Source organism: Bos indicus, chromosome 11 (genome assembly GCF_029378745.1).
Source record: "Bos indicus isolate NIAB-ARS_2022 breed Sahiwal x Tharparkar chromosome 11, NIAB-ARS_B.indTharparkar_mat_pri_1.0, whole genome shotgun sequence".
Classification (NCBI taxonomy): Eukaryota; Metazoa; Chordata; class Mammalia; order Artiodactyla; family Bovidae; genus Bos; species Bos indicus.
Window position 1 is genome coordinate 103,791,083 of NC_091770.1, and position 12,298 is coordinate 103,803,380.

At 68.8% G+C, this 12,298-nt stretch overlaps 1 protein-coding gene across 8 annotated transcripts; it reads left to right on the top strand.

Moving 5' to 3' along the window:
- The first annotated feature begins 257 nt into the window (after nt 1–257).
- On the top strand, nt 258–12,221 carry EGFL7 (EGF like domain multiple 7). 8 transcript variants are annotated; one of them, XM_070799606.1, is made up of 12 exons: nt 3,101–3,230; nt 4,379–4,467; nt 4,612–4,755; nt 8,262–8,383; nt 8,587–8,703; nt 9,672–9,787; nt 9,940–10,035; nt 10,169–10,333; nt 10,588–10,679; nt 10,937–11,001; nt 11,545–11,707; nt 11,893–12,221. In XM_070799606.1, the coding sequence occupies exons 2-11, from the start codon at nt 4,447–4,449 to the stop codon at nt 11,666–11,668; spliced, it is 1,062 nt and encodes a 353-aa protein (XP_070655707.1). In that variant the 5' UTR covers nt 3,101–3,230; nt 4,379–4,446; the 3' UTR covers nt 11,669–11,707; nt 11,893–12,221. The 8 variants fall into 8 exon arrangements, 7 of the variants coding, with proteins under 7 accessions (XP_070655709.1, XP_070655707.1, XP_070655712.1 ...); XM_070799608.1 differs by lacking the exons at nt 3,101–3,230; nt 4,379–4,467 and adding an exon at nt 258–372; XM_070799605.1 differs by lacking the exon at nt 4,379–4,467 and having other exon boundaries at nt 3,187–3,230.
- The last annotated feature ends 77 nt before the right edge of the window (nt 12,222–12,298 follow it).

Genomic DNA, 12,298 nt, shown 5'->3' on the forward strand with positions numbered 1-12,298 from the left:
CTGCCGGGGACGGGTCACTGGACCAGGCGCACGCGTCCCTGGATGAAGGGTCAGCTGCATCTGGCGGGAGTCTGGCTGACAGAGCCATCCTGTCCCCGAGGCCAGGGGCCACCGCGGGGGGTAAACAGGAAGCCCTGCTCTCCCCTGCCCCGTGCTCCGGTCCTCCCCTCCCTGGCTCACACGCTGCGCCCAGCGCCCCTCGAGCCGCCCCAGATGCCCGTGCGGGCCTCTGCCGGGGGCTCGGTCCGTCTGCTCCTGAGCCTGCCGAGGCCAGAAGCCTGGCATCGAGGGCTCCTGGGAGGGTCCCAGGAGGCCCGGGAGGCCCTGGCCACCCCCGCCACGCCCCTGGCCTGACCGGTGCGCTCTGGGAAGGTAAGAAGGCCCAACTCAGTCCATCACCCCCAGAATGCCTGCAGGCGGGCTGGGAGGCCGCTGGACCATTGTGCCTACGGACCGGGGAGCGGACGGGGAAACTGAGGCCAGTGTGGGCCGAGGCTCCGGCCATGGGAGCCAAAGCTGGGACTGGAACGCCAGCTTTCCGACCGCACTGGGGCTCTGCCCTGGGCCCGGGTCTCCGGGCCGCCCAGTAGTGAGGGACCGGCCCCAGCAGATGATCACCTCTGTGCCGCCCTCGGGGTGGCACCAACTCCTCCCCCAGCTGATCCCGCTGTGGTGGTGTGCTCGCCGACCCTGGAGAGACGCCATGGGGGGCAGGCAGGGGGCCTCCTTGAGGATGGGGTGGTCCTGGCCCGCCCCAGGTGGAGTCACCTAGACTGGAACACAGAGTGAGCTCCCCACATCCCAGCACCCGGGAGGGGCACCCACGGGGCAGGAGGCACCCCGACCCCCCTGCAGGTCCCCAGGACCCTCCTGGAGTCCGACGGGGTATCGGCCAGTGCCGTCCTCGCCCTCTGCCGGTACTCAGCCCACCCTCCATGCAGGCCCTGCCCGTCCCCAACCTGCTTGGGGCAGGCCGGGACCTCAGCCCATCTCCGGCATCTGCCTCTGAGGCTCCAGGACCTGAGACTGGGGGGTGCAGAGGGGTTGAGGCCACAGGCCGGGCCGGGCTGGCTGCCATGCGGGGCCCCGTAGGAGCTGCCAGCAGGGCAGAGCTGGTGAGGAGGGGGGCCCAGAGCAGTGGGGGTCCCAGAACCAGTGGTCCGGGGAGACTGGGGCACAGAGGACCCCCACCGCCTGTAATTCCACCTTTCAACCCACGATTCAGTCTGCATGCTCTGGGCGCCCTTCCAGAAAATTCCCTAACCTTCCCCACGTTTTAGACGGAGAGGGGCCCATCAACTATTTCACAAGTTGGCTAGTTAGCTGCTCACAACCTCAGCCCAGCCCATTCCCTGGCAGGACTAGATCTGCCCCCTGGGTGGGGGCACAGGAGGAACTGGGGGGCCCTGCTTACCTAGGGTGAGTCTCTTTCCTCCTTGGGCCTCAGTCTTCCCATCCTTACGCGGAAGGGGCCAAGCCCAGCTGGCCCTGACACCCACTGTTTCTCCCACCCAAGGGCACGAGCTGACCCCCTGGCCTAGGGCAGGGTCAGCGTTAGGGTCTGGGCCACCTTCTGGGTGTGGGCAAAGCCCAGCTTGGCCCCTAGTACACTCAGCAAGACACACAGCCCTCCTGGGCAGCTGGGCCCTTGGGTGAGAGAGCCAGGAAGCAAAGGCAGGCCACGGGGGGCTGGCGGGGAAGAGGTGGGGGGTTAGCCCCCCAGACGCCATCCGGCAATGCTTAAGGGCCAGCCACCTCCTCTGCAGTCACAGCCACCCCTCTGGCTGGCACCTCACCTGACCCCCTAGAACAGTTGGGGAAACTGAGGCCAGGAGAAACAAAGGTCCTGTGCTGACCACAGCCTCGCCTACAGGACACCCTCCCAGGGGGGCGGGGAGAGAGCAGTCCGGGCTGACCGCCAAGACCCCCTGCCCCCCGCCCCCAGCAAGGGTGGGCAGGTTCCCTCCTGCTCTCAGCACTCTGGGGGGAATTTCCCGAGCTGCCCCAGCTCCCTTCTTGGCCGGGACATCAAGCTGGGTGGGGTGGAGGGAGGGAGGACTGAGCAGAGGTGCTCAAGGCCAGAGAAATGAGGGTGTTCAGACTGGGTGGGTGAGGGCTGAGCCCCGAGGATGGCGGGCTGGGGGCCTGCTCACCCAGGGCCCTCAGCCAGGCGTGTCCAGCTGTGTCCTTGGTCACTGCCCAGCTCCCCTGCGGCACCCACCCAGCCATCAGCACAGCCACTGGGGCACTGCCAGGAGGAAGGAACGGAGAGTCTGGCCTGGGCTAGAGCACCTGGAGCGCCCGCGGGAGCACCCTCTGTGGCCACCCAGGCTCCTGCCCTTTCCCCCGCAATGCCCTCCCTAGCCTCAGGAGCCCGAGGGGCCAGAGAACATCTCTTGTCCTCCCCTAGCAAGGGCCCCGGAAGTGGGACCGGGGGCTCTCGCCCCTGGAGCAAGGAGCTCACTGCCCTATTGCTAGAGAAGGCCCTGGGCTGATGTCTGCCCTCCCCACCTCTCCCCTGACCACGGCCACTCAAGGTGCCAGGAACCCAGGGAACAGACTGTTCTCAAACCCCCAGCTCCCTCACCCACCCCCTGCTCGCCCTGGCTGCTCCCAGCCCCGGGCCCTGGCACACATGTCCGAGGGCCCAGGAGTCACAGGACAAACGGGCCCGTCTGTGGAGCCGCACTCCTGTGGCCCCGCCAGCCTGGTGGACCCCCGGCCTCGGGAGGGCGCTGGGTGCCAGCCACGTCCATCACACGTGGGGCCCGTCAGGCCCCAGGGTCACCAGGTGGGCCCCAGCAAAGTCTGCGGCTGCTTCAGGATTAGACCCTGAAATCCCCGGGGGGCAGATCCCCCAGCCCTGCCCCAGCCGCTCAGCCAGCCCCCGCCCCCCGCAGCCCCCCGCCCGCCCTCGGCCTCCTGTTTGTTCACTGACAGATCCCGTTATCAGCGGGCAGCACACACAGGAAGTCCGGCCGGGAAGGGCCCATCCCAATCCCGATTTACACAGGACGGAGCATAAAAAGCCGCCCTTCCTCGTCCCAGGAGGAGCCTCCCTGCCCCGAGGCGGCCGTCCCCATGGCCCAGGAGCAGGCTCCCGTGCACCGGACAGGCGGGCGGCCTCTGGAGGCACCTCGAGGTGGCGGGCGAGGGGCGGCAGGGCCCACCCCCGGCCCGGGGAGGCGGCAGAGGTGGCCATGGCCGAGCCGGGGCACGGGCAGCAGCAGGTACGACAGGGGTGGCCCTGCAGGGACGGGGCGCAGGCAGGACGGGGCAACCATGGGCACCTGTGGGCTGAGCACTGAGGGCTCTCCGTTCTGGGGCCACCTCATCGGCACCCCTACTGGTGCCATCCTCACCTTGGCCAAGGGCACCCGCTGGGGTGGCCCGGTCTGGACCAGCCTGGCCTGCTCCACCCTCGTACTTGGCACTGGCAGCCCAGCAGCTCCGTGACCCCTGGAAGGGGAGCCGCTGCAGTGGCGACCCTGCCGTCGAACCGCCTCCTGGGCCACCCTGCTCTACCGGGGAAGCCCCTGGGGTCGGAAGCAGGACCCCCATCCCCCGGCCCCGCTGACCCCCCTTCTCTGGGACCTGTGTGTCCCAAGGGCATCCCCCAGGGGTGGGCAAACACCTCAAGGGTTTCGGGGATGGGCACTAGAGGGGAGACAGGAACCCTAAAGCCAAGTCTGCAGCCAGGATGGGCTGTGGGAGGGATCCCCCCGCTTTCTGTGGGGCTGGCTGGGGTCGGGGAGAGGGACAACTTGGCACAGTGTGGGCATCCCGTTGGTCCCCCTGGCACCCTACAGGAGCCTCCTACCCAGAGCAGCACAGGTCCCCAAGGGCGCACAGGGGACTCCCTGGCCGCTGCCCATCCGCCCCAGCGTGTATGACGAGCACCCACGTTCCAGTGGAGAAAGCAGAGGCTAACCCACCACCCAGCCTAGCAGCCAAGCGAGGACCAGCCCATCCAGCGCTGCCGGCCTCCCTTTTTTTGTTCAAGCTGGAGGTCAAAGGGTCAAATGACCAGCTTCAGGGGCTGGATGGGGACAGGGGATGGAGCAGGGCAGCTTTCCCCTCTGTCCCCCCTAGGCCTGGCCTGGAACTCTTTACTGCCTGGGACCGCCTGTTGGGGTTGGAGCGAAGAGACCCCTCCAGTGGCAGGGAGCCCCCGCACCATCCTAGCATCCCAGCAGCGGCTTCCCCAGCCTCCCTCAGAGCATCTTCCAGGGGCTTCCGGGCCCCCTGGTCCAGGAAGGGGTTCCCGTCCAGCCACCTCGGGCCCCTTCTTTCTCCTCCTGGGCGCCAAGGGAGGCCTGAACCAGATGCCCTGGAGCTGCTGGCTTTGCCCGAAGGCCCCCTCCCCGTGTACCCACAGGACACCCACCCAGCACCCCGAGCTGTGCGGAGAAGCTTTCCATCTGGGGGTCTCAGGACCCCCCAGCAATGAACACAGCCAGGCTGAGGGTGTGTGCAGAGCTGAGTGGCCATCCAAGGGTGGGGGTCTGCAGGCCAAGTGAAGGCTGAGGGCCCTCAGTGGCACGGAGGCTGGCCCGACCCCCACCTGCCTTGGCATGTCAGGGGAATCAAGGCTGTGTGTCTGACCCACAGACCCCGGCACCAGGGAGGCACGGGCGGCCCCCACCACCCAGAAGAGCTGCTGCCACCAGCATCCGGGGCATGAGGGAGCCCCCTTCCCCAGGTGAGTGCCCCGGGCAGCAGCGGGCACCGATACCTGCACACACACACACTCAGGTAAACAGGGCCGGGGCTCGGGTTCGAGGGAGACACTGCTGAGACGGGCAGGCCCAGGGAGGGCTGGGGTGATCCCGGTGCACAAATGATGGGGGTCCCAGGAGGGCCGGCCGCCCACCGGCAGCACGGGGGCCCTGCGGCCCACTCCACCACCTGGGGCTCTTCAGCCCATGTTGCAAACGTGCAAAGGGGCCTGGACAGGAGAGGGGACGGGCCCAGGAGGCCCCCGCGGTGACCATGCAGTCGGGGGACTCCTCAGGGGCCTGAGGCGCACTCAAGGGTGGTCCCAACTGTCCTGAACAAAGGCGGAGCCCGGTGGAAGCCCCGCAGGCCCCCTAACCTGGCACACGGGCCAGGAGCGAGGCTCAGCGCACACCTAGGAGCCAGCAGGGCGCTGCTGAGGCCGCCACCCCCCATCTCCCCACCCCCCATCTCTAGAAGTCTATGCGCCCAAGGGTCACTGCCATTCACCCCACGCGTGGCTGCAGAGCAGCCGTCACCTTTAGCCAGCCCCTGGTGCCCAGTGAGCTGGCCCCCCGGTTGCGATGGCCATCCCAGGAATCGTTGCTCAGCCTGAGGGGGTCGAGAGCTAGCTACCCCCGGCTCGCGTGGGCTCTGCCTCCGGGCACCTGGCCGCAGTCTCAGCCCTGCGTCCAGGGGAGCGGGCTGGGAGGGGCGGCAGCCAAGGGGGGGGGGGGGCGGGCTGTGCGTCAGGAGCCCCGGTTCTAGCTGACTCACTGCCCGGCCCCCGGGGCGCCGTTTGCCGCGGAGCCTCAGTTTCCCAACCTGCACAATGGGGGCGGGCGGGGGGTCCGGCGCCCACCCCGGGCCCGGGGCGGGCCGGGGGCGGGCCGGGCGGGGCGGGGCCGGGGCTGGCGGGCGGGCGGGGCCCGGGCCCCTCGGCGCGGAGGCGGCAGCGGCGCGTGCGCGCCCCGGATTGGGCGGTGAGTGCGGAGGGAGCGGGGCGCCTGGCTGGGGGCGCAGGGACCGCCGCGGGCTGGGGGTGTGCTCACAGTTCGGGCTGGGGTCGGGGGGCTGGGGCCGGGAAGGCCGGGGGCCCTGGACACTCGCGGAGCTGGGGCCGCGGGGCAGTGGGGGGGGGGGGGGGCGACGCGGAGCGACCGCAGGGAGCCCAGAGGTGAGCCGGCCCGGAGCGCCGGGCTCTGCCCCGCGGGCACCGACCCCAGCCCGGCCCCGGGTCCGGAGAATGGGCCCAGCGGCCTTGGCAAAGGGCGCCCCCTGCTGGTGACGGGTGACCCGGGCCCGGCCACGAGGGGTGGGGGGTCCCTGTGCGGGGTGGGGGGCGCCGCCGCCCCTTATCCCCCTATCCGGGCCCTGCGGCTCCCCCAGCGCTTGGCCCGCAGCCTGGCGGGCCAGGGACTCCGCAGCCCAGGCCAGCTGTACCCTGCGGTGGCCGGAGGGGGTCACTTCACCCTCGCTCCTGCTCCCCACGATGCAGGGGGAAAGGGGAGGCGTGGGGTGGGCAGTAGAGAGGGCGCACCCCCAGGGAGGCATCTCACCCCGCGTCTCCACATCCACCACCCCCGGTCCTGACGTCCAGAACACCCCTCACGGTGGAAGGGGGGACCCAGAGTCAGGCCCCTTGCTCTGGGACTCAGTCTCCGCGGGTGGCAGCTGTGCGGTGCAGCATCCCCCCCAACCCCGGGCAAGTGAGGGCAGGCTCCTGCAGACCCTCAGAGGGGATGGGGCAGTATTGCTTGTCATCCTGGAGGCAGCGTGGGTCCCCCTGCCCTGCCTGCCTGCCTGCCCTGTCTCCCGCCCCCGTGGGGCTGTAACTGCAAAGGGAAATGGGACTCCTCGCCCCCAGCGCAGGAGGCCAGGGCCAGCCGCTTCCTCTGGGCTAGGAGAAAAGAATGACTTTCAAAAATCCAGTCTCTCCTCTGAAAAAACACGACTTCCTTCCTAACCAGCTTTCCATAGGTAGCGGAGGTGCTGGGTGGGTGTTTGTGGGGGACAGTTACATGTGCACGAGCTGTGCCCCCCAGCTGCTCAGTGTGGGTGCCCTCAGGGTCTGTAAGCCCATCGGCCCGCCTCTGCCTTCCTGGGGCCCATTCCCAGGGCCACCTGTCTCCCCTCATTTCAGTTCTTGCTGGGAGTGCCAGGCCCCCAGGTGTGTCCCTAACAGGGTGCCCCCCTGCAGAGTTCGTCCCCTGAACCGCCTGACTGCAGGATATACCCCAGCCCAGAAACCGCCAGGAAGCAGCCACCCCCTGCCGTCCCCAAACTAAATCCAGCACCTCAGTTGCCCGCTGCAGCCTCTGCCTGCTTGGCCACCCAGCCCTCCCCTCGCAGGCCGCCAACAGAGAATGGGGGGGGGAGGCTCACAGGAAGGACCCTCGTGCAGCTCTAGGGCCGGGTGGTGCGGCGGGTGAGGGCCTGGACCGAGCACCCAGCTGAACCCCAGTGTGGATACAGGGCTCAGCGATGCTCATGGTGATCCCTGTCTATGGGACTGACCGTCAGAGCCAGAGGAAACTGAGTCCCAGGGAGGGAGGCGACTGTACCCAGACTCTGCTACCTGCCCCCAGCACACGCACAAGCTCAGCTCCTTCCTGTACCCTGTCCTTTGGGGGATCCTGGGGGGGTCTCAGATGGGGCTCCTGGAGCAGGGGAGCAGAGCGCTCCCCAGACTCTTGGCACACAGCGACGGCAGCCCTGCTCCAGTCCCCGTGGCTTGTCACTCACAGCGTTAATTCTGGGCTAGGCTTTCTCTCATTCCCAGAAATCGCTCTCTAGCCTCCCTGGCTCCCACCCGCTGCCAGGACAGGGATGTGATCGGCTCCACTGGCAGAAGGGGTGCTGCTCCAACCCCCCCACCATCCGGGGCCTGATGGAGCCACTGTCTTGGGCGCCCTGGAGGTGGTTTGCCCCGTGTGGTTCAGGCCCCAGCATAGGAGTGATCCTTCCCAAGGACAGGCCCCGGCCCCACCCCAGGAGGACTTCCTGCCTTCCGGGCACCTATACCCCCAGGCTCCCAGGTCTGGCACTTGAGGTCCTTGAAGGCTGCCAGGGCCAAGCCAGCTGGGGTGGGTTTCAGGCCTGCCATGACACCCCATGTGCAGACCGAGGTTTGGGGTAAAAGCCCTGCCCTGCTGTGGGAGGGCCCCAAGCCCAGCCAGGGGAGGGAGGGGTGGTCCCCCCTCAGCCCCCGCCTTCCCCGGTGAACCTGACCGAGCCCAGCAGGGCCCAGGTGCGTCTCTCCCCAGGCGAGGGCATCAGCTTCCATTTCCAGACCCCGATGTCCTGGCCCTTCTGTGGTCCAGGGGTGGACTGTATGTGGCTGGTGAGGGCCGGCCTCCTTGTCCAGGCGGGCTGGGGGTAAGGAGAGCTAGCACTGGCCGTGGGGGCTCCCCCGCCATGGTGAGAGGCCCCAACGAAGCAGCTGAGCCGGGCAGGCATCACGAGCCGAGGGGACCATCTCTCCCGTGGTGCTGGCTCGAGGGGGTCTGGCAGAGGGACTTACAGGGCTGTGCTCTGTGCTCCAGGCCACCCCGAGGAGAAGGCCGTTCCACCCGGAAACTCAGGCCATGTGGGGCTCCCAGGAGCTGCTTCCACTCTGGTTCCTGGTGCTGGCAGCGGGCGGCATGGAGCACGTCTACCGGCCTGGGTGAGCCGGGGCTTGGGGCCCTCAGCCCTCCCTGGGGGCGGCCCCCAGTGTCCAGGGAGCTGGCGTCTCCCTGCAGTCCCTGCTGAGGGTGCCGTCGGGGAATCCCCTGCCCAGGTGCCCGGCTCCCCTGGGCTCCAGGGTTGGAGGGTCCCAGCCCTGGGACACTGCTGACTTCCTGGCCCCGCCCCTCCCCGCCCCCGCAGACGCAGGGTGTGCGTCGTCGGGGCTCCCCAGGGCCCCGCGTCCGAGTCCTTCGTGCAGCGTGTATACCAGCCCTTCCTCACCACCTGCGACGGCTACCGTGCCTGCAGCACCTACCGGTGAGCGCCCCCACCGCTGCCCGCCACACGCACGCCCTGGGGCTGGGAGGGCCCTGAGCAGTGAAAGGCCTTGCGGAGGCCGGGTCCGAGTGTGTGCTGGAGATGAGTCTCGTGTACCTGGGCGGCCCCGGACTCAGGAAGTGACTGCCGTAACCGCAAGAACCAGCCACTCCAGGGCTGTCCGGCGCATCGGCCCCCCAACCCTCATTTTAAAGGGGTCCCCCACCTTGTCTGCCCCCCTCCACTTTGGGGACACTCCCCCCCACACCCAGCATCGTTGGCTGCAAGATTTTACCCTCTTGGTTCCCTGAAACTTGCCTCTTCCTGGTCCTGCCCTCTGGGCTCCAGGGAGCACCCCCTTCCCTTGGCAGCCCCCCAACAGTTACAGATGAAGATCCTTCCCCTCCCCCAAGACCCAGCACGTCCCAGTCTGAGCCAGCATGGGCTGGGGGGTGGGCGGGGGGTAGAATCTCTCGTTCTTTGCTGCGGGGATGTAATGTGGTTGGGAAAGATTCTATTTTCCGTGAAGTTTTTAAGGACCTCTGGTGGGGGACGGGGACAGGGTGGGAAGCCCCTTTCCCTCAGGGCCTAGAACCCCCCCAGAATAGGAGACTTCCCCCCCGAGGTACCACCTCTATCTACTCCACTCCCGGCTTTGCTGGGCTTCTGCCCACACGGCAGCCTGGGGCAGGGAGGCGACTTGGGCGGGGACCCTGAGGTGCCCTCCCCGGGGGGAGAGGCGCTCTGTGGGCACAGCCGCTGACCTCGTCCACGCTAGGGGAGATGGCTCGCGCAGCTTCTGAATGGCACGGGGCCAGAGCCAGCCCAGAAGGCGGGAGGATGTGACGACGGGGTGGGGAAACCAGGCCCCGTTGGGGGGGGCCCTGGTGGCAGCACGGAGGCCCCGTCCCTCCTGCTGCCGCACCATGAGGGCCACAGGCCCTTCTGAGCTGCCACCGTCCCCCCAGGACCCTCTACAGAACCGCCTACCGCCGCCGCCCCGGGCCGGACCCCACCCGGCCTCGCTACGCCTGCTGCCCTGGCTGGAAGTGGACCGGCGGGGTGCCAGGGGCCTGTGGGGCAGGTGAGCACCCAGAGCACCCGGTCTCAGGGAACCAGAGCCCAGCAGGGCAAGAGCGGGTCCTGCGTGGCACCCATCCCCTGGCTGCACAACCCCACTGCAGTGGGGCCCCGGGCACCCTCCTGCGTTGCTGACAGGCCTCCCCACCCCCACAGCAATATGCCAGCCACCATGCCAGAATGGAGGGAGCTGTGTCCAGCCTGGCCGCTGTCACTGCCCTGCAGGATGGCAGGGCAACGCCTGCCAGACAGGTGAGGCTGGCACCCGGCCATCCAGAGGAGGAGGGAGCCCCCGGGCACCTCCCACGGATCCTGGCAGCCCCGAGGGGTGGGTCTTGAGGGGGCTCAGGGAGGGTGCTCGTGCCTGACACCCCCTTTCCTGCAGATGTGGACGAGTGCAGCGCCGGAGAGGGCGGCTGTCCCCAGCGCTGTGTCAACACAGCGGGCAGTTACTGGTGCCAGTGTTGGGAGGGGCACCGCCCATCTGTGGACAGGGCAGTCTGCCTGCCTGAGAGAGGAGCCCCCAGGGTGACCCCAGACCCCACGACAGGTAAGGTGCCTTCTAGATGCCACTCCTGCCACCGTGCCTGGGGGTGGGCAGGGCGGGCCGGGGGAGTGGTGGTGATGATGGGGGGCTTCCCGCGGGGACGGTGGGGAGGACCTCAGCTCAGCTGCCGCCGCCCGGGGTCCCTTCACCGAGCAGCCGGAGACACAGCACCTCTGCTGGTGACGGGACATTATTACTTTTGGTACGCGCTGTGACACTTCAAACTCGTACCGTGAGTAATAATGCGCTGTCAGCAGCCCGGCACGGAGCGCGCCCGCGGACGTCAGCTCAGACCACCCTGAGCACGGCGGCGGTGTTGGGGACCCTGGCCCCCGGGGGGCAGGCATGGGTGAGGCTGCGACTGCCCGGGGCCACCTTGCGGCCCGGGAGGAAGGCGGGGCCCGGAGCGGGGACGGGGCGGCGGGGGCGGGGGGGGGATGGTGGGGGGGCAGGACTCGGCACGACAGCAGCTGGGGCTGGAACTTGGTCCCAAGGGCTGGGCCCCACACCAGGAGACCCCCCTACATGGGACTGTGAGGCTGGCCCAGGGTGGGGGGCACGGGGTGGGAAGCCGGGCCTCCCTGACTCTGCAGCTGCCCTCCCCAGGAGCGGACAGTGAGGTCAAGGAGGAAGTACAGAGGCTCCAGTCGAGGGTGGACGTGCTGGAGCAGGTGAGGCCCGGGCTGGGATCCTCGGGGTCAGGGAGGCTCAGCCTGGGAGGGGCTCCGTGGGGGTGTCCTGGCGAGGCGGCTTCTAGGGTGCCCTTGGTGTGGGCACCCTGCCCAGCAGACGATGTCTGGGGCCCCAGGACGTGGGGGCGGGGACCCCACCGAGAGCCAGAACCTCGGTCCAGTCCATGCCTGCCTTTGTCCCTACAGGGACAGTGCCCGGAGGCCTTCCCACAGGGTCCTTGACTTGAGACCCCCCAGAAGCCCCTGTCTCCCCTCCCCCAGCCCTTCTGACTAGGGCTCCCAGGCCTCGGGGACCCTTGGCCGAGCGGGCCTGTGTGGCGTCACCTGTGCCCACCAGCCTCCGCGGGCTCCCAGCGCAGCAGCCTCTCTGGTGGACACTGTGGGGCCCTGCAGCTGGACCTGGGTCTGCGGGTTGGTAGTGCCGTGCTTGCTGGCCACCTTATGGAATGGACAGGGCGAGGGCCTGGCCCAGGGTCACACAGGTCTCCCACCCGGCTCCCCGGGGCCTTGCCCACCCCACAGAAGCTGCAGCTCGTGCTGGCCCCACTGCACAGCCTGGCCTCCCGAGCCCTGGAGCACGGACTCCCTGACCCAGGCAGCCTCCTGGCCCACTCCCTCCAGCAGCTGGACCGCATCGACTCTCTGAGCGAGCAGATCTCGTTCCTGGAGGAGCAGCTGGGCTCCTGTGAGTGCTGTGGGCCCCATGACCTCCCCCGTCCCCCAACACACACAGCCTAGGACCCCTGCTCCCACCCAGAGGTCAGAGGGTGGAAGGCGGGGCTGCCATGGGCTGAGTGGGTGGGTCTGTCTGGCTGGAAGGTGCTAAGAAACGATGACCTCTGAACCCCCCCCACCCCCATCCACCCGCAGGTTCCTGCAAGAAGGAGGTGTGACAGGCCCACCTGCCCAGTCCCGGCAACTGAGAGGAGAGGCTCTCCTCACCCCGCCATGCCCCGCCATGCCCCGCCCCGCCCCACCTCTGCTGACCACAGAGGCCCCAGGGCCCCCACCTGGGGCGGGGTGGAGTGAGGATCGTCCTGTGTGAATCCAGCCCCAGCCACCCAGCCCCCTGCACCCCGGCCAACTCTCGGGGCCTGTGGGCCCACGGCCAAGGACGGTACGAGGTGCCCTGCCCAGGGCCTGGGGCTGCGCCCCTCACTGGGCAACCCTGTCCTTTGTCAGAATAAAACGAGACTTGAGCTGCTGTGTCCACGAAGGCATCTGGGGAGCGTCCTGAAGCCGACGGGCCTCCCCCAGGCCGATAGCCAGGTGCTGG